Source organism: Diprion similis, chromosome 10 (genome assembly GCF_021155765.1).
Source record: "Diprion similis isolate iyDipSimi1 chromosome 10, iyDipSimi1.1, whole genome shotgun sequence".
NCBI lineage: Eukaryota > Metazoa > Arthropoda > Insecta > Hymenoptera > Diprionidae > Diprion > Diprion similis.
The window spans coordinates 1,591,635-1,612,712 of NC_060114.1; the positions used below are offsets into that span (position 1 = coordinate 1,591,635).

Genomic DNA, 21,078 nt, shown 5'->3' on the forward strand with positions numbered 1-21,078 from the left:
TTAGTGCCTAAACCTGATAATTCAAAACGATTCATTCTAAACTTGAAAAAACTCAATGAATACATTCAGACAGGAAGTTTCAAACTAGAAGATAGTAGAATGGCAAAGCCTTTGTTAAAAGACAACTGCTATATGACGACAATCGATCTGTAGCATGCCTATTATTTCGTCCCTATAGCAGATTCGAGTAAAAAATTTCTAAGATTCATATTCAATAATCAGATTTATGAATTTACTTGCCTGCCTTTTGGACTGAACACTGCACCATACGTTTTCACTAAAATGATGAAACCGGTGGTTGCTTATTTAAGAGACTTAGGCTACTTATCCGTTATTTACCTAGACGATTTTGTTAAACTAAATAGCCGATTAAGCTTTCCAATAGGAGGTTGAAACTTGCCCGCTTTTGTAAGTTTCAACCCTGTCAAAGCGACATCTGGGCTTAGGGATGGGCGATTCTGAATCGATTCTTCAAAGATCCATCTTTTTGGGCCACAAGATCGATCTTTTGAATCGATTCTTTGTTAGTCGATTTTCGTATGAATCGATCTTTTAACCCAAGAATCGACGCCGTTACCAAAATACATAAATGATATTTTTGTAATTATTTCCCATGCTTATAGAGGAAGTGCGCGCAATTGACAACAGCGCCGAAACGGCCGCATGTGTCCCTTAGAGCATATACTATATTTCCCCTGTCTATGGCGCTCGCGCGCACGCCGCACATGCGTTTATTGCGTTTGCGAGTAATGCGAGTTTAACGTTAAATGATTGACGGTCCTTTGACCTTCGACCTTCGACCACGACGCCACACGCCACGACAAAGTTTATTGTCCGTTGGAAATTAGAAATTCTAATTACTTTGCCTTGGAACATACAATATTCCGGTATGTATAGGATTCTTATAATCTGCATTGTATCTGCATTCTGCATCGGTTGTCGTTTGTAGTTCTGTGTTATTCCGTTATTTCGTTTCATACGGTTATTGAGACTTCAATCATTCGGATAAAAATTTATTATTTTTGATTTTGATATTTTTTTTCTAGAATTAAGAAACCAATTGTTTTTTCGTAACTTTTATCATATTTTATTAATGTATGTAAGCTAGGGATTCGATAAACGAGTAATGATATTGAGTATGGATGCAAAGTAAGTATTTATTTGAAAGTTATAGAAATGAAAAAATGACAAAGAGCTCATGTGCATCGAGAACCGACGATCTCGATGCACAACGCACACGAGCTCTTTGTCATTTTTTCAACTGTTCGTTTAAAAACTTTCAAAATACAAACAAACAAATTTTATCTCTTTCTATAATAGTATATAGATAGATAATAAATAATAAAATACACCGTGAATCAAAAGTTTACATACTCTCACGAGCATTTTCATGTGAGAATTGCAAAAATTGAAGAATATCGAAGCATGACATTTGAATATTGATATATTTTCAGGAGGAGGCTCAAAGTCGGGAGAAGTCACGAACGCCATATTATTTATGATTGCCAAAGATAATCTTCCGCTTAGAACTGTGGAAAAAGAAGGTTTCCAGCACCTCATGAAAATAACTGTGCCACTGTACTCTTTACCTGGCCGAAAATCGATCACAAAAAGAATGGAGGAAAAGTACGAGTATCTATCCACATGCTAAAAACATAAATTCGAAACGATTGATTACTTCTCTATCACAGCTGACCTCTGGACAGATACACTCAATACTGTCAGTTACTTAGGTGTTACTGCACATTATGAATTCGGAGGAGAATTACAATCTACTATGATTGGTGTCACGGAAATGCGAGAACGACACACGGCCGACGTTATCGGCAAATGGTTAAAAGCTAGCTTGCAAGAATGGAACATCGATGAGGCCAAGGTAGTTGTCTTTGTCAGTGACAATGCATCGAATATTGTGAAAGCAGTTACTGATCGATTTGGGGCTAATAGACATCTACCCTACTTCGCGCACACGCTGAATTTGACTGCTACGCAAACGATGGATTTTTCGGAAGCCAACACTTTATGTGCGAAGATTAAAACCATCGTAAGTAGATTTTTCAAGCAATCCACTACTGCTGCTGATGGGCTGCGAGGTGCCAGTGACCTGAAATTGATCCAAAGTGTTGAAACACGATGGAATTCAACCTTCGCGATGCTAGAACGATTTAATCTTTTATCCGACAAGGTTGGATCCAATTTGTTGAATATTCCAGGCTCACCTCCGATGTTGACTGCAACTGATCTTCAACTGGCGAAAGAAATCCTCGAAGTACTGCGACCGATTGAAGCAGTAACACGAGAATTATGTGGGGAACAATACGTCACAAGCAGTAAAATAATCCCTATAATCAATTGCTTAAAACAACAAGTCCAGGTACTTCGCTCGAAAACATATACACAAACTGCGCTGACTTTGATCAATCGTCTTCAATCTATTATTTCGAAGAGATTCGGGAACATAGAAGCAAATCGCTTGATGGCGATTTCAACAATTCTAGATCTACGATTTAAGCGATTGCATTTTAAACAGTTGGTACAATGTTCCCAAGCGGTCAATCATATTGCCAAATGTATGAAAGAGATTGATGTGCTGAATATGATGAGAATGTTTGGAAAGTTCATTCCAATAACCTGTGGTCACATCACGAAGATCTTCTTAAAATTCAAGTTCTATCAGAAGAGGAACGATGCCAAGATGAAATGCCAACTGATCTCAGGCACTACTTGAATCAACCACTCGCAAAATTAAACGAAAACCCAATGAACTATTGGTCACACCATTATAAATCGGTTTATCCGACTCTCACTACGGTCGCACGGAAGTTCCTGCCTCTCGTTGCCACATCTGTACCGTCGGAAAGGTTATTTTCAAGGGCTGGTCATATTTTGACCGATAGCAGAAGCAGGCTTTCACCAGACCATTTACAGCAACTACTTTTTCTAAACTCATTGTCAGCCAAAAAATGGCAATTAAAATAAAGCAGTTTTTTTCTCACGAATATGACCAGCCCTCGAAAATAACCTTTCTGACGGTTAGATATATAACCTTTCTCACGGAAAAAACTATTTTATTTTAATCGCTATTCTTTGCAGTACTTTCTAGCCTAGTACTCTCCGTTCTAGGGTGGGCCAAAAATCCACTTTTTTTTTTAAATTTTTCTAGTAATACCGAAAATATTGTTTATTGTGCTAAGAAAAAAATGTGTGCGAAGGAAAAAAATTATAAGTCGACAAGTTTTTTTTGTACTCAATTTTTACAAACAATATTAAGCCAAGTATACTATCATCATAAGTATTTCAATCCTTATATAAGTACTACTGAAAGAATTAAAAAAAAAGTGAATTTTCGGCTCACTCTGCTCCGTAATCTCTAAAATTGAATTCACATTATGATCATTAGATATCAACTTTCAATAAATAACCTAAAAAATGGACATGTACGAGTAGTTTTATTACCCCTTTCCCATGTTGTCAATTAATGAATTAATTTAATGTATAAATTAGGGCGATTTTTTTTGAACGACTATTTTTTTTTTTTAGTCCCCATCGAAAATTTTGTTCTATATGTCGAACGAAAAATGCCCTTAAAGTTATAGCCCTTAATATTAACATTAAGTACTCGCCCAGGGCGTGAAAAGATTTCTCATATAAAATACACGTGAATCGAAGCGTTTTTTTTCAAATCTCTACAACTCAGCTGAATTTTATGATATCACATTGGTCTTGGTCGCAATTTACGCAGAATGAACGATCTTCGAAAGTGTCAAAAACGTCGTGAGTCCAACTTATACTGGTGAGATGGTACAGGTCAGAAATATCAATCAGAGCATTTTGGTCTATAGGACCTTTCTTGTAGGAAACCGAATTTCCAACAAAGTTATTCTCTACATTTTTTCGGTAAAGTTGATCATATCGGAGATAACAGCGAAAAATGGAGAATTTTGGGTAAAAATCAACTATAGTGACCTGTACCATCTCACCAGTGTAAGTTAGACTCACGACGTTTTAGACACTTTCGAAGATCGTTCAATTCTGCGTAAATTGCGACCAAGACCAATGTGATATCATAAAATTCCGCTGAGTTGTAGAGATATGGAAAAAAACGCTTCGATTCACGTGTATTTTATATGGGAAATCTTTTCACGCCCTGGGCGAGTATTTAATATTAATATTAAGGGCTATAACTTTAAGGGCATTCTTCGTTCGACATATGAGCGGATCCACGTCACTTCACTCAAAAAAAAACCGTCAAGTCACGGATCTTTGCGTCATTTGAAATATCCGTAGTACTATGAAAAAAAAATACAAGTTCAAGGATTTTGAAATTTTTTCAAAAATGGCTGAGTTAGAGCCATGTAAAGTTTTGTATACCACTGTTGCACTGCTATGTTTGAAAATTCATATCTCCGAAAGTATACATCGGAGCGGACTGATCCTGCAATCATTCTGTTGGTAAAAGAATGCGCTTCGAAAAACAAAAATTTATTTGAAGAAAAAAACATTTCTTTCAATATTTTTTTACCGTTTTCTTTTTTGATTTCGCTGCCATTTCCGCGGGACTAACAACAATTCGTGGAGATAATTTTTTTCGGATACCTGTATCCTTCCTCTTCAATCCTAAAAAACAAAAATTCATGGAGAAGTTACCAGGGCCGGAGAAAAAAAATGAAACGTCTCGATCCACGTCAGCGCTACTCGCGCGAGCTCGCTGTGTTGCGTATATTATATACGATATAATGGAGTTAAATTTCATTTGACGCTCTTCCACTTACCATTCTTTATCCATTCTACGGAAATAGTTATTGAACCACCTTAGCCCTTCAGTGTCCGTTGAAAGAAATGGTGAAAAAATATCGGTTCAGAAGCATCTGATGTTGAATAATCTGAGAGAATTGTATCGATTATTCCGTGATCGTTATCCGGATAAAAAAAATCGGTTTTTCTAAATCTGCAGAGTTGGTGAACTTTTAGTAGTATGCGATTTCGCTGAGAATTATGCATTTTTTGTACAAGATTCCACGCAAGGGTTTCACTGGACCAATAATCAGGTGACTTTTCATCCAATCGTGGTTTCCTATAAAATTTACGCCGACGACCAGTTGAGACATTATAGTTTCGTGATGATTTCAGAGCATCTGGAACATAATACAGTTGCGGTTCATTTCTTTCAAAAAAATTTAATCAACTTTATGAGAGAAAAGTTTCAAAATTCGATTCCTATAGAAAAAATAATTTATTTCTCCGATGGAGCAGCTTCCCACTATAAGAACAAAAAGAATTTCATAAACATAACACATCACTCTGAAGACTTTCAATGCGAAGCCGAATGGCATTTTTTTGCTACATCACATGGAAAAGGGCCGTGTGATGGTGTTGGTGCAACTGTTAAGAGAATAGCTTCGCGTACGAGTTTACAACTGATTGGCAATTCCGATCCTATCCAAACACCGCTGGATCTGTATAATTGGGCAGGTTCTTATTTTCGGAGCATATCTTTTGCGTACTGTACGTCTGCAGAACATCAAGCGGAAGAATCTATTTTACAAAATCGATTCGATAAAGCCTTGACAGTTCGTGGAACTTTAAAATTACATGCGGTCATTCCAGTATCTCATAAACTCATCAAAACAAAATTATTTTCCGCATCAGAAAAATTTGATTCGACGAAAATTATGAATTAATTTCAAATAGAGGTTGGCTACTAAGCGTTATCCTGCGAATCATCGCTGAGAATATCGGCCCTTTTCAGAGCCACCAACATATTGCAGGATAATCTATCAGTCACGTAGCACAAACTGAGTGAAATAGAATTAAACCCAATTGCAGCACAGGTTTGCTCAACAAACCATAACCGTACTGGAATTCTCAGAACAGATATGTATAACTCCGAGAAAGGATGACCAGTGGACGGATACTGAAGGGCTAAGGTGGTTCAATAACTATTTCCGTAGAATGGATAGCGTGGGTAAGTGGAAGAGCGTCAAATGAAATTTAACTCCATTATATCGTATATAATATACGCAACACAGCGAGCTCGCGCGGATAGCGCTGACGTGGATCGAGACGTTTCATTTTTTTTCTCCGGCCCTGGTAACTTCTCCATGAATTTTTTTTTTAAGATTGAAGAGGAAGGATACAGATATCCGAAAAAAATTATCTCCACGAATTGTTGTTAGTCCCGTGGAAATGGCAGCGAAATCAAAAAAGAAAACGGTAAAAAAATATTGAAAGAAATTTTTTTTTCCAAATAAATTTTTTTTTATCGAAGCGCATTCTTTTACAAACAGAATGATTGCAAGATCAGTCCGCTCCGATGTATACTTTCGGAGATATGAATTTTCAAACATAGCAGTGCAACAGTGGTATACAAAACTTTACATGGCTCTAACTTCGCCATTTTTGAAAAAATTTCAAAATCTTTGAAATTGTATTTTTTTTACACAGTACTACGGATATTTCAAATGGCGCAAAGATCCGTGACTTGACGGTTTTTTTTTTAGTGAAGTGACATGGATTCGCTCATATAGAACAAAATTTTCGATGGGGACTGAAAAAAAAAATAGTCGTTCAAAAAAAATCGCCCTAGTATGTATATATATATTCATAATTTAACGAATTTTAATCCGATTTTTGAAAGATCGATTCTTTACTAGACGATCTTTGCATGAAACGATTTTCATTAATCCGATTCAAGATCGATTCAAGAATCGATCTTTTCCAGAGAATCGCCCATCCCTAACTGGGCTAAGGCTCTCTCTTCTTCCGCCCAACCTATTTTTCACTTCCTTCTTCCCAGTGCGTTCATAGTGATAAGACTAACGTTAGACATACAGAGATGAAAAATGCGTTACTAAATGAAGAATAAGAAAATAAACGTGCACCCAAGAAATATAGAGAGATCAACATCTACCTTCCCAAATCCACAATATTATAACAGATTTGCTGTTAATAGGGGATACATACATAGAATGCTTAGAAAATCTAAATAAGACCGTAGATCTTTTGAACAAACTCGGATTCATTATAAATTATGAGAAAAGCCAGATGATACCCAACATGAGATGCAAATTTTTAGGTTTTATTTTTAATTCAAGTCAAATGACAATGGAATTGCCAGATAACAAAAATACAAAAGCTTTACAACTGATACGTCAGTTTAAATTAACAAAAATATGCAAAATTAGAAAATTTGCAAGTTTTATAGGTTTTTTAGGATCTTGTTGCCCAACCTTAAAATACGGTTGGGTCTATATGAAAAATTTTGAAAGAGAAAAATACTTAGCTTTAAAAAATAGCAAGGATAATTTTGAAGCTCCTATGCAACTGTTTCCTCATCTACAACAGGACTTCCATTAGTGGGAAAATAATATTTCATCTGCAACTAACTCTATCAGATACCCAAAATTTATACCAACCATTCATTCGGATGCTTCCAAATCTTGCTGGGGAGCCTGCTGCGGAAATGAAAAAATAAATGGTTTTTGGTTTAAAGAGGAATCCGAACTAGATATTAATTATTTAGAAATGCTGGCTGCATTTTTCGGATCAAAGTGTTTTGCGGACGAAAATCTAGAATGCGATGTATTATTAAGAATTGATAATACAACCACGATTTGCTATATCAACCGCATGTGCGGTATTCAGTTCAAAAATCTAAATGATTTGGCAAAACAAATATGAATGTGGTGTGAGAGGCGAAAGATTTGGATATTTGCCTCTTACATTACATCCAAAGAAAATTCAGAGGCAGATTTTGAATGTAGAAAACTGGAACCAGAAACAGAGTTTAAACTATCAGACAATTCCTTTGAAGGAATATGCAAAACGTTTGGACCTCCAGACATAGATCTATTCGCGACTCGAACAAACTCAAAATGCACTAAATTTGTTTCTTGGTTCAAAGACCCACATTCTATAGCAGTAGATGCATTCACTATCAGTTGGAAAAAATATTTCTTTTATGCATTTCCACCTTTTTCTATAATCTTGAGAGTTTTACAGAAAATTAGGTGTGAAAAAGCGACTGGAATAGTAGTAGTTCCTTATTGGCCAGCACAGTCATGGTTCCCCTTGTTTAAATCATTGTGCATAGAGGAACCCATTTATTTCAAACCAAACATTACCTTATTATGTTCGTTGAACAGGAAACCACATCCTCTATGGAAACAACTTTCCCTGGTTGCCGGGAAATTGTTCGGAGGTCATACGCAATGAAAGGAATACCAAAGAAATCAATAGACATAATGCTTTCATCCTTGACCGAATCATCGATAAAACAGTATGACTGCGCACTTAAAAAGTGGTGGAATCACTGCATATTTAGAGACATCGACCCCCTTTCGGGATCTATCTCAGATGTACTCAACTTTCTCTCGGATGAATTTAAGAAAGGATCGTCATATGGCTCCTTAAATTGTACAAGATTAGCAATATCCTTAATTCACGAGTCAGATTTAGGCCAAAATGCAAAAATTAAAAGATTCTTTAAAGGTGAAGGAAAACTACGACCTCCTTTACCAAAATATGATACTATATGGGACCCAAAAATCGTGTTAAACCTCTTATCCCGGTGGTCCCTCTCGAACGAATCTGACCTTGAGAAATTGTCATTAAAACTCATCACTCTGTTAACACTAGTGACAGGCCAGAGAATTCAGACTCTATCTCTCATCGATATAAGAAACGTAAGAAAGACAGATAAACACATTGAAATCAAAATACCCGACAGAATCAAAACATCAGCTCCCAGAAAGATACAACCCACTTTGATTCTACCAATTTACCATGAAAACCCCAGGATATGTGCAGCATCTACTTTGGAGTATTATTTACAAAGAACCAACGAGTTACGATGTTCTGAATCTCATTCCTTGTTCCTATCATTTAAAAAACCGTATAAAGCGGTATCCACTCAAACGTTGAGTCGTTGGGTTAAACAAACCCTTTCAAGGAGCGTGGTGGACACGAGTATATTTAGTGCACACAGCACGAGGCATGCTTCTACCTCAGCTGCGAGTAGACAAAATATTAACATAGATATAATTAGGAAAGCGGTAGGTTGGACCAAAACCTCGGAAACCTTTGCAAGATTTTATAAACTCCCGGTTATATTAAACAAAGATCTCTTTGCAAGATCAGTTTTAGAAGGTTAAGGAAACTCAACATTATTAAATCTTTTCATGTTTGAAAAAAAAAGAACAAGCTGGATTATATGTGACCTGTTCGAAATTTAGTAAAGTGGAATATGTGTTCAATATCACAACTTCATGATATAACGTGATCTGCCGTAACGAACTTTGAACATCTACGAGTTGATCTAGAGGAAGAGGCGCATAATACAATTGAATGATTAAACGAACTTACTTGTAAGTGAAGTTCTATCATGATTGTATGAACCGCCTCTTCCGAATAGATCAGTCCCACCCCATTTATGATTCCCTAGATCCAACATTAGTTGAATACCCAAAAAATGTTACGGCAATACTTTGAAGAAATGACGATAGCTATACGTTACGCGAGCTAACAGACAAAAAATCTTTGTATAGCTATTAGCTTTAAAAATGTGGCGACATCGGTATGAAGTAGAGGTACTACGAATTGATCTATTCGGAAGAGGCGCTTCATACAATCATGATAGAACTTCACTTACAAGTAAGTTCGTTTAATCATTCAATTTTACTATACATGTAGGTCAGCCGGAAGATCATGTGATCGGCAACCTCTTTCGACTCGTGGCTTGCAAAGGGGACAGACGTGTCTCTCAAAACTAAAGAAATGTATCAGTCACAATCTAAAGCATCCATCGGAAAAATTAGTGGTTCAAAGTAAATTAACAAACTAAAATGTTGACACAATAAATCGACGATGCCCTGTTGAGAAAAAGGCCAATATGACGAAACCACAGCTTTAAGAAACATCAACGGCATGCGGCAATTCCATTAAATGTACTTTTGAGAGTCGAAGCGCTTAATGTTTAATGTTTAATGTATGAACTCTATGTAAACTTCATAATAACACACACTCGTCTTTAATGAAAATTGTCCCTTTTTTGTACTCGAAATGAGTGATATCATTATTTAATTTCCCACGGATATTTTCATATCCATAAAGAGTATTGTTTCCTTCGTTTTGTCCGTTAGCTTTAATAATTTATAAATGGAGATTTATACATACAATGGAAAGAAATCACACATCTTAGACATGTATAAACATTTTTGTGATAGCTAAAAAACTCGTTTATGAATAATCATTGACATTTTGAAGAGCTACAAGACCTGTTTGATCAAACTATTACATATTGTTAATGTCAATGATATTGAAATTTTGCTTCTTAGCTTCAAATTTGAATGAACCGAGATTCTTCACAAATAAGAATAAACAAATTACTAGTGGTCAGTGAATGTTGTCTTAGTCTGTGTTTTATTAATTACCCTAATATTTCAATCACCACATTTTGGCGCCTAACGTGATTTAAGAATGTACTAGCAATTTTAATTTTATGTACATGTTCTGTAGGTAATAATTTGTTGATGAGTAAAGTAAAACATAGTCCAATTTATTGAGGCAGTTGGTTTATCGCGTTTAAATTAACTAGTTGGCGAGATAGTCACGTCTGAGTGATGGCGACACTGTACGGGTCGAGTATAAGCACTCGGGTATATTCGGAAAGGTTCGTTTATTGTTCGCGAACGTGCTGAGGGAGCTCCCTCTTCTCTGTCTTGTTCTTCGCGGATCGTTGTAGCGTATAGACGTATTAAGAGCGAGCGAGTCATCGCAAATATTCAAGTATAGAAAAATAAACAAAACGTGTGATTTTCTCTTTATATACGCAAGCATTTCTTTCTTTATTATTCCCGCGATCCTTCCCTCACAGTAACCTTCGTTTTCTAAAAATGAGATAAAACAATTGTTACTAGGTACAAAACGAGTAATCAGTTACACTCAGTTTCTACGCCATCACCAATCAGTAAACTTCGAAAAAGAAAAGATCTGACAAATGCAACGATGGATGAACAGCTGAAGCAATTGAGATTGGATCAGGAGAAAGTAGTTAGAGAAAAGGAGGATTTGCAGAAAAAACTGGAAGAGCTTGAGTCACGTCAACGAGTAGCCGAACAAGTTCGAATACTACAAGCAGAAAAACAAGCAGGTTTTCAAACTCCGGTTCAAGATAGCGTAATTACAGCTCTTAAGCAATCAGCTGAAGCCCAAACCTTCTGTTTAGTGGATTATTAAATCATTTTCAACATTTACAATTAGAGGTAAAGCCTCCTAAATTTTCAGATGATAAAAATCAAAATCCTATAGAAATTTTAAACGATTTGGAGAAATATTTTAGAGTCAATAATGTTAAAGAATCACAAATATGGTTGGTTATTGGGAGTGTTGTTGGTAGTAGAGCAAAAATTTTGGTTGAAATCAATAAGGATACTTTTGGCACCTATGAAAATTTTTAAAAATCATTCAAAGAAGAATTTTGGTCTGTACAAATTCAAGTGAAAATTAAGAATCGTTGGTCTATGCGCATATACGGATCACAAGACAATACACTTCATAGTTATTTTAGAACTCAAAGTAAACAAGCTAAATATTTTGAACCAGCACTTTCACAATATGAAATAAATTATGCTATAGTACAACAACTTCCATCTAGAATCAGAGATATGTTGGCAACAATAGATTTTAATGATACAAAATTGATCACACAGTCATTGTCAAATTTAGATTCGGTGCATGAAGATAGACAAAAAGATAAAAATAAATATACCGGTTATTTTAATGGTAACAACAAAATCAGGTAGTAACATCAAGTACGAATAATAATAACAACAGGCAGGATAATCCTAAAATCAGTCAGCAAAGGCTACATGGTTATAATCGTAACAATATCATACCATCTCAACAACAAAATTTCATTCTGCCGAATACAAATTATCATCCATCTATAGTAAATAATCAACATAATCAAAGTAATAGTAGAAAGTCAAATAATTCACATTTAAACTAATTCGAGGAACGAATAAGCAAGGTCCATTATCGTACCGAGGATCTTATGATTTTATTGAGGACCTATCGCAAGACATTTTTAATAATTGTACATCACCAGTCAAGCATAAACAAATTCCTAAATGTTCTCATTTGTTAGTAAATATTGCAGGATTACCAGTACATGCGTCAATTAATTCAGGTAATCGAATAACCTGCCTTTCAGAAAATTTTTGCAATCAAATTTCAACTCATTGCATTTTAGCGGAGATACCAATAGCTAACATAAAGGTATTTCCAGCATTCGGAAAAACTGCAGTTAATCTTAAAAAACAAATTTTACTGGATATGTGTATGGATGGTCGAAGAATGACTTATGCGTTTTTGATAGTACCTAAATTATCATCTTATGTAATATTGGGAAATGATTGGTTGTCAGTGAATAATTTAATATTAGATTATAATGCGAACACTATTGAAGTTCATCGGTTTCGTGTAGATAAGCATATTGTATCGTACAGTCGAGAATCGGTAGATAGATTAAAGTCTTCTTTTAAAGATGAAATTACTTACATACAAATAGTTTGGGGCGATCATCTAACTAGTTATGAAAAATCAAATGATGATCATACTCGTCGAATAACTGAAGATCTGATACATTCTAATCCTGAGGAAAATAAAAATGAATTAAAGGTAGTAATGATTGAAGAGACGAGTAGAGTAGATAATGAAATTGATATTATAAATATTGAAATTGATATGGCATATTGATAATAATTTCTTGTGTAATTTGAATTTTGATGACAATATTTCGGCTTTCTTATGTAAAATATTTTGTGAAAAACCTGATGATGCTATCGATGAAAGTTCGATGATCATTTGACAACAACTGATAGCTCAGTCGTACAACATCTAAACGAGATTAGATTTAGATTTAGATTTAGATTTATTGAAAACATATTTTCCGTATTTTTTCCATGTACATTTATTTTTTACTGATATTTCTTAGTTCTCCATGCCTGAGCATCTATTATGCTTGTGTGGCTGGAGTTGCTTTTTTTACCTAGTGGCAAGTTGTCACTCAATTTTCTAAATTACAATTTATTTGTGTGATTATGTGCTTGCATTTGAAACATTCTTATCTGCACCTAATAATTCACGATATTACGCTGATTACTTATCCCTACTTATTATTCATTTATCAGGTTATACTTATCTATTAATTTATACTTAATTATTCGTCTATACTTATTTATTTACTTACACTTATAACAAAACCATTCAGAAACCTTCAGAATACTTCTATATCCCTATGCAGTATTTTTACCAACTGTTCTTCGAGGTGTAAGTCAGTTTATCGTAGGAAATTCTTCCCTGCTGTAAGATCCAAGTACTAATACTTTTTTTGAAACCCTCTATACATTTTCGCTTTATTTCTAATGGAATTTCATTATACAGCTTGTTTATAATCACTTTCTCCTGTCTGTGCCCAATTGTTGTTTTAGTTTTCGGCAGTGTGACGTTTCCTCGTGTCCTGGCTCTGGTGTCATTTTCGTGGGTGTGCTCTCATTATTTTATTTCTTTCGGATTTCGTTTAAGACGCACTAGTTCTTCATGTATGCCTGGCGTACGTCTGGTATTTTTGTGGTGGCAAACAGCATATTACTAGGGTAATACCGAGGTTTCCAAAAGGCTATTCGTAGGATCATCTTTTGTATTATTTCCAGTGGTCTCAAATTTTTTTGGTATGCATTTCCCCATGTTATTATTCCATATTCGATAATGGAGTGTACTAGAGCATGATAGATTTTCCTCATCGTGTCCTGTGTTACAATGGATCTGATATTGAGCAGCGTGTGAATTGTTTGTCGTAGTCTGGCTGCTGTCTGTTTTATGTGTTCAGTCCACTTCATTTTTTCATCGATCGTGATACCCAGGTATTTGATGTGTTCCTTCATTTCTATTTCTTCACAGCCGCATCCTGGTTCGTATTTTCCGCAGGTGTGTATTTTCAGATTTAGGAATTGACTGTCTTCAGGATCTTTGATTTTATTGATTTTATACGGCATACACTTAGTTTTGGTCCCATTCAGGGTTAGTTTGTGATTTTCTAGCCATCTCTTTATTTTTGCCATATCCGTGTTCGCTTTTCTATAAACCTCCTTCCAGTCATTTCCTGACGTTATTATTACCGTGTCATTTGCGTAGGCTATCATTTCTGATTCTATCTTCATTTTGCACAGATCGTTGGTGTACACAATATACAATATTGCTCCAAGTACTGACCCTTGTGGGACGCCCGTTGTTATTACGCCTGCTTGCTATTTTTGTCACCGATCCTTGTTTTTTGTTGTCTGGTCCCGAGGTAGCTTCCAATCCATTTATTCGCTATTCCTATGATCCCCATTTTCTCTAGTTTTCGGAGCAAGATGTGATGTTGTACTGTATCGAAGCCTTTCGAGAGATCCAGGTATGTGGCAATGGTTTTGGTTCCCTGGTCGAGGTTGCTCGTAATACGGTTCGTGAGTCTATATATCGCATCCTGCGTACTCTTTTTCACTCTGAATCCGTACTGGGTTTTTGAGAGAATGTTATTTTTTTTCAAAGAACTCTATTAGCCTGGTTGTTATGCATTTTTCTAGGATTTTGCTTATGCTGCTTATGAGTGAGATAGGTCTGTAGTTTGGTATATCTCTTTTTTCACCGGCTTTATATACTGGTATTACTATGCTTTTTTTGAATTGCTCCGGGAAGGTTCCATTTGATATGCTTCGATTGAAGATGCATTCTAATTACTTTCCATGCTCGGTTTTGATCATTTCCGGCTGCCTCTACTTGATTCCTGTAATATTCAGTTTTTGTTTTGTTTATCAACTTTATTAGCGTTTTACGGTACATTTTGTATTCCGTTTGTATATCTGCATTGTAAGGCTCCATTCTTGCTTTTTTGGCGAGTTTATTTCTTTGTCGGATTGCTCTGACGAGACCGTTTGTTACCCACGGCTTCAACTTTGCCGTTCTATTTTTGTTCGTTATTGTTATTTTTTTGGTAGCCTCCTCGACCGCTTTCTGCAGAGTGGTAATTAGGTTTTTGGTAGCTATTTCTAGGTCTTGTTCGTTCAGCACATTTCCCCATTTTTCTTCTTCAATTATTTCTGTTACTTTGTTGTAGTCGATTTTGTTCACATGTATTGTCCTTATGCTATCCATACTTGTTTTTCCTATTTGTAGTATGGTTGTATAGTGGTCGGTAATTGTCGTTTTTAGTACAGCTGCACGTACGTTTTCTACATCTTTTTGTTTAATAAACATATGATCAATGCATGTACTTGTGTTATCTGTTTCCCTCGTCGGTGTTGTAATAGCTGCTACGTATCCATGCATGCTGAGGACGTTGAAGTATTCTTCTCCATCGATGGAATTACTGCCGGACTTGATATCTATGTTAATATCTCCTGCCAAGATTGCCGTTTTTGTTGTGCCTTCTCCCAATTCCTGGTCCAAGCTTTTGATGAATTTCTTCACATTTCCGGATGGGGATCTGTAGATCGCGTAGATTTCGGTGTTCTCTTGAGTGGTCTTCAGAATTAATTTGATCCCATTGGCTTCTTCGATGTTCAGTTGTGCGTCATAAGCTTCTAGATTTTTGTGAACCAGTTCAACAATTCCGTCTTTATCAGATATCTTACTGTTGGCCGAAAAAGCAGTGTAATCTTTGTATTTCCATAAATCTTGTTTAGAGTTGATCCATGTTTCTGTAAAAATGATTATGTCCATTTGTATTCTTATATCTTGTAACATCAAATGAATTGCGTCCGTGTGTCTCCGCAGGCTTCTTGTGTTCATTTGTAGTACATTTATACCTTGTTCTTCTGTTATTATTTTTCGAAGAGATTCAGTGTCTTCTCATGTGTAATTTTTTATGTGTTGAATTTCCTGTATATATTCGTTCCACGTAGTCATATTTATCGTTTCTAAGTTTTGTATTGTTTGCTGTGTATTTTGGTGTTCATAGATCCTGTTCTGCGGTGTTTTCTGTCGACTGCGCTAAGTTCTCTAGGACTATGTGGTGTTTTATCTGTATAGTTTTTTCGCCCTCATCTTTGCGCATAAGTACATTTCCATCTTTAATACATACATATTTATAATGTTTTTCCCTCGCAAACATCTTGGCCAAGTACAGTAGACGCAGGATACTAGATATGCTGAACCACTACTTGAACTAATTTTAAAACATCGAGCCTTATTCAGTGACAAACCAACTTGTACTAGTATATATGAGCATCATATTAGGGTATTAAACAATAAGCCGTTTGTTCGTCGATCTTATCCTATTCCATTGTCTTATCGAGACGCAGTAGATTCAGAAATACAAGTTATGTTAGAAAATGGAATAATAGAACATTCAATTAGTCCATATTGTAATCCACTTAGAGTAGTTGCAAAGAAAGATGGTAAAATTCGTACATGTCTCGATGCTAAATTTTTAAATGACATAATTGAATCTGATAATGAATCACCACCGTTGATTAATGAAGTTTTACAAATATATTATGGAACGAAATACTTTTCCACAGTAGATTTAAAGCTAGGATATTAGCAAATTCCTTTAGCAGTATAATCGAAACCATATACAGCTTTGCTATATAATTCAACACTCTACCAATTTTGCAAAATACTTTTTGGGTTAAAAACCGCAGGATGTAGTTTTATTAGAGCTCTTAATTTAGCATTTAAAAATGACTTTTCAAATTTTCTAACATCATAAATAGATGCTTTGTTAATTAATTCTAAAAATTTTAAAGAACATTTACAACACCTCAGTCTTGTTTTCGAAAGATCGGAGCAAAATAATTTCACTCTAAAACTTAGTAAATCGTTATTTTTAAAGGAATCAATTTCATTTTTGGGTTTCATCATATCAAGTACAGGAGTAATTCCTGATCCTGACAAAATTAGCAGTTATCAGAAACTATGCTCAACCTAAAAACAAACAACAAGTTCGACAATTTATTGGTGTATGTAATTTCTACAGACAATTTTGTACCGAATACTTAAATTATATTGATCCATTTAGGGTATTATTAAAGAAAAATTTGGAGTGGAATTGGACGATCGATCATACTAAAGCATTTGAGAATTGAAAGAAAAAATTGCTAGACGGTAACTTTGCATCATATAAATCCAAATTCAATATATAAATTACAAACAGATGCTAGTGACAAAGGAATTTCAGGTATTTTATTTCAAGTAGATCATGACAATAACCAATATATAGTATAATAGGATTAGTTACTCGATGTCTATCAAACGCTGAATTAAACTATACTACTACTGAGAGAGAACTTTTAGCCATTGTGTATTCGGTTACAGAATTTCGCACATACTTAATTGGCAATGAATTTGAAATAATTACTGATCCCAAGGGTCTTCTCTTTTTAAATAGTGCACCTTTTCAATATGCACGCCTTATGCGTTGCAGCTTATTATTACAGCAATATACATTTAGGGTTAATTATGTACTAGACGCGACAATTTAGCTGCAGATTTCTTTAGTCGTAATCCGGAAGGAAAATTTCATAAACAACAAAATGACAAGCTAGTAATAGCAGCAATGACTTCGCATTTATTACCTAACTATAGTCCTAATGACAGTATCGAGCAAAATCAGATAGCAAAATTAACAGTTGACACTAAGTTTCCAATTGAATTTAAAAAGATATCAAAATGGCAAAACGATGACCCCATATTAAAATCAATATTTGACGATATAACCAAAACAAATGATAACTGTAAATATTTAGTGCATAATGACGTATTATTTACGAATAATAAAATGACCTCAGGTGGAAAATTGTCGTACCGCAAAAACTAACTAATGAATTAATCAAAGCTATACATAATAATTTGACACATGCTGGTGTTTACAAAATCTTACAATATTTAAAATCAAATTAATCATGGAAAAACATGACACGTGAAGTAAAGTATATTGTCTTACACTGTGACTTATGTCAGCGCATTAAACATTTAAATTATAGTATGGAAGGAGAGTATCAATTAGTTAAGGCAAAAAAACCTGGCGAGTTAGTTACAGTAGGTTTTTATGGACCATGATCACGATCTGTAGGAGGAGTTCAATATATTTTAGACGTGCTAGATGCATGTTCAAAATATGTAGTCCTGTATCCGATGAAAAAGGCAACTACTAAAGTTAGTTTATAGAAAACAATTGAGCATTATATCCCAAATTTTGGAAAACCACAAAGAATATTGTCCGATAATGGAACCTAATTTACTTCACATGCTTGGAAAACCGAATTGGAAGCATTAAGCATAAAAATCTGTTTCTCGTCAATACGTCATCCTCAATCAAATCCTACTGAGCAAGTAATGAGAGAATTAGGAAAATTATTTCGGTTATTTTGCAATGAACACCATACTAAATGGGCTAGATATATACTAAATATTCAAAAGGTTTTAAATATAACTGTTCATCATAGCACTGGTTTTACTCCTCATGAATTGCAATTGGCAGAAAGTCCAATTGATAAAATACAAGAACTTATTAAATTTCCGAATTCAGTAGAATCTCCTTAACACAGTAAAATACAATTAGCTTATAAAAGAATCTTGACAAGTTTTGATAGACGCCAGAAGAATCAAAAGACCAGATCAAAAAATAAATTGAATGATAACGATTTAGTTCTTATACGTGTTCCGATACAGTCAAGTGCATTAGACAAAGTCACCCAAAAATTCTTTCATTTGTATCAAGGTCCGTTTAGAATTAAACGAACCAATGGGTGTAACGCTTCCGAATTAATAGACCCCAATGATCAAACTATTTCAAAAGGAGTTTATAATCGAACAAATTTACGCAAATATTACGAACCTGTGTAACAAATTGGAGTTGCTAGCTCAATCTGCAATCTCATTTGTGACAATGTTCACACCAACGACTGCTTACGCTAAGATAGAATAGAATATTTGTAAACAGATCGTAAGACAAATTGTACTCGTTACATGTTTAATGTTGGATTATCTTGAGATATTTTTGCAAACCCTGTAAAGATAGGGGGGGGGGGGGGGGGGTTAGATGTAACGATACATGTATTCAAAACTAGCGCCATAACGTTTGACTAATGTGGTGCGCTTGGCGACACCATTCTTGACTATGCATGTAGGTCAGCCGGAAGATCATGTGATCGGAAACCCCCCTCGACTCGTGGCTTGCAAAGAGGACAGACGTGTCTCTCAAAACTAAAGAAATGTATCAATTATAATCCAAAGCATCTTTCGGGAAGTTTAGTGGTTCAAAGTAAATTAACAAACGAAAATGTTGACACGATAAATCGACGACGCCCGGTTGGGAAAAAAGCCAATATGACGAAACCACAGCTTTAAGAAACATTAAGGGATCATCTCAGTGTGACCGCCCGACAAAATCACTGATTTTCGCGATTTCTTTTTTTCATGGTTTGGATATCCTAATCGGTCTGGGTTTTTTTGAGTAAATTAAAGCAGCGATGAAGAATACAAAATGATTTTTGTTGCCGTGATTTTTTAGTTTTTTATTATTGTTATTATTTATCAAAAATGTTGTAAAAAAAAAAGAGTCCTAATCGGTGTGAACTTTTCCGGGCTCAATTTTGATCTGAAACAAAAATTTCAAAAAGATTATTAATCTGTAGGAAACCTGCTATCGTCCTATGGAGGCTTTATTTTTTTTTTTAAACTTCCTATTTTTTTCTCGAAAAACTGTCAAAACAAAAGGCCAAATTCACTACTTTTTGTTCAAATCGCCGCCACTTTGTCAAAAAAAATTAAAAAAAAAAAACCTCTATAGGACGATAGCGGCCTTCCTACAGATTAATAATCTTTTTGAAATTTTTGTTTCAGATCAAAATTGAGCCTGGAAAAGTGGACACCGATTAGGACTCTTTTTTTTTACAACATTTTTGATAATTATTAACAATAATAAAAAACTAAAAAATCACCGCAACAAAAATCATTTTGTATTCTTCATCGCTGCTTTAATTTATTAAAAAAAACCCAGACCGATTAGTATGTCCTAACCATGAAAAAAAAATCGCGAAAATCAGTGATTTTTCGGGCGGTCACACTGAGATGATCCCTTAACGAATTTAAGTATACAGCCATGCGGCCATTCCATTAAATGTACTTTTGAGAGTCGAAGCGCTTAATGTTTGATGTTTAATGTATGAACTATACGTAAACTTCACTATATCACACGTTCGTCTTTAATAAAAATTGTTCCTTGTCGGTACTCGAAATGAGTGATATCATTATTTAATTTCCCACGGATATTTTCATATCCACGAAGAGTACTGTGTCGTTCGTTTTGCCCATTAGCTTTAACAATTTATAAATGGAGATCTATACATACAATGAAAAGAAATGACACATCTTAGACATGTATAAACATCTTTGTGATAGCTAAAAACATGTTTATAAATAATCATTGACATTTTGAAAATCTACAAGACCTGTTTCATCCAATTATTACATATTGTTAATCCCAATGATATTGAACTTTTGCATCTTAGGTTCAAATTTGAATGAACCGAGACTCTTCACAAATGAGAATAAACAAATTACTAGTGGTCAGTGAATGTTGTCTGAGTCTGTGTTTCATTAATTACCCTAATATTTCAATCGAAAAATATTAGTAGAAGATTTAATCAAATCGATTAGAATACCTAAGAAGATAGGATATGAGAGTTCTGGCCCACAATGGCGGCGTTTCGAGGGGGGGTTCCCCCCATTGCTACGGGCCGGCCGGCAGCGGCGCGCGGCGGGGGGGGGGCGAAGACTGCGCGAGGGATCCGCGGGAGGAGAGGGGGGGGGTTGGGCGTGCGGCGATTCCCCGGCGGGGGGGGGGGGGGGGGGCAAAATCCTGTCGGGTCCTGTTCGACGGCAGGAAGCTCTAAGTTAGATAACGCTAGACCACTTGACAAAAATTCCTGGAAATGCAGCCTTTTAGCTCATGCCGATAATGAATGCAGTGGGTGGTAATGTAAATAAATCTGTACATACTAAAGTTTATCATAAATGCCGGATGCAGCTGTT

At 35.3% G+C, this 21,078-nt stretch overlaps 1 protein-coding gene across 1 annotated transcript; it reads right to left on the bottom strand.

Moving 5' to 3' along the window:
* Positions 1 to 13,589: 13,589 nt before the first annotated feature.
* Positions 13,590 to 14,219, bottom strand: LOC124411356. Its single transcript, XM_046890449.1, has one exon. It carries the CDS (start codon positions 14,217 to 14,219, stop codon positions 13,590 to 13,592), a length of 630 nt encoding a protein of 209 aa, XP_046746405.1.
* Between the last annotated feature and the right edge of the window lie 6,859 nt (positions 14,220 to 21,078).

Coding starts and splice junctions, on each gene's coding strand:
- LOC124411356 (XM_046890449.1), bottom strand. CDS start 14,219: ATGAAGATAGAATCAGAAATGATAGCCTACGCAAATGACACGGTAATA.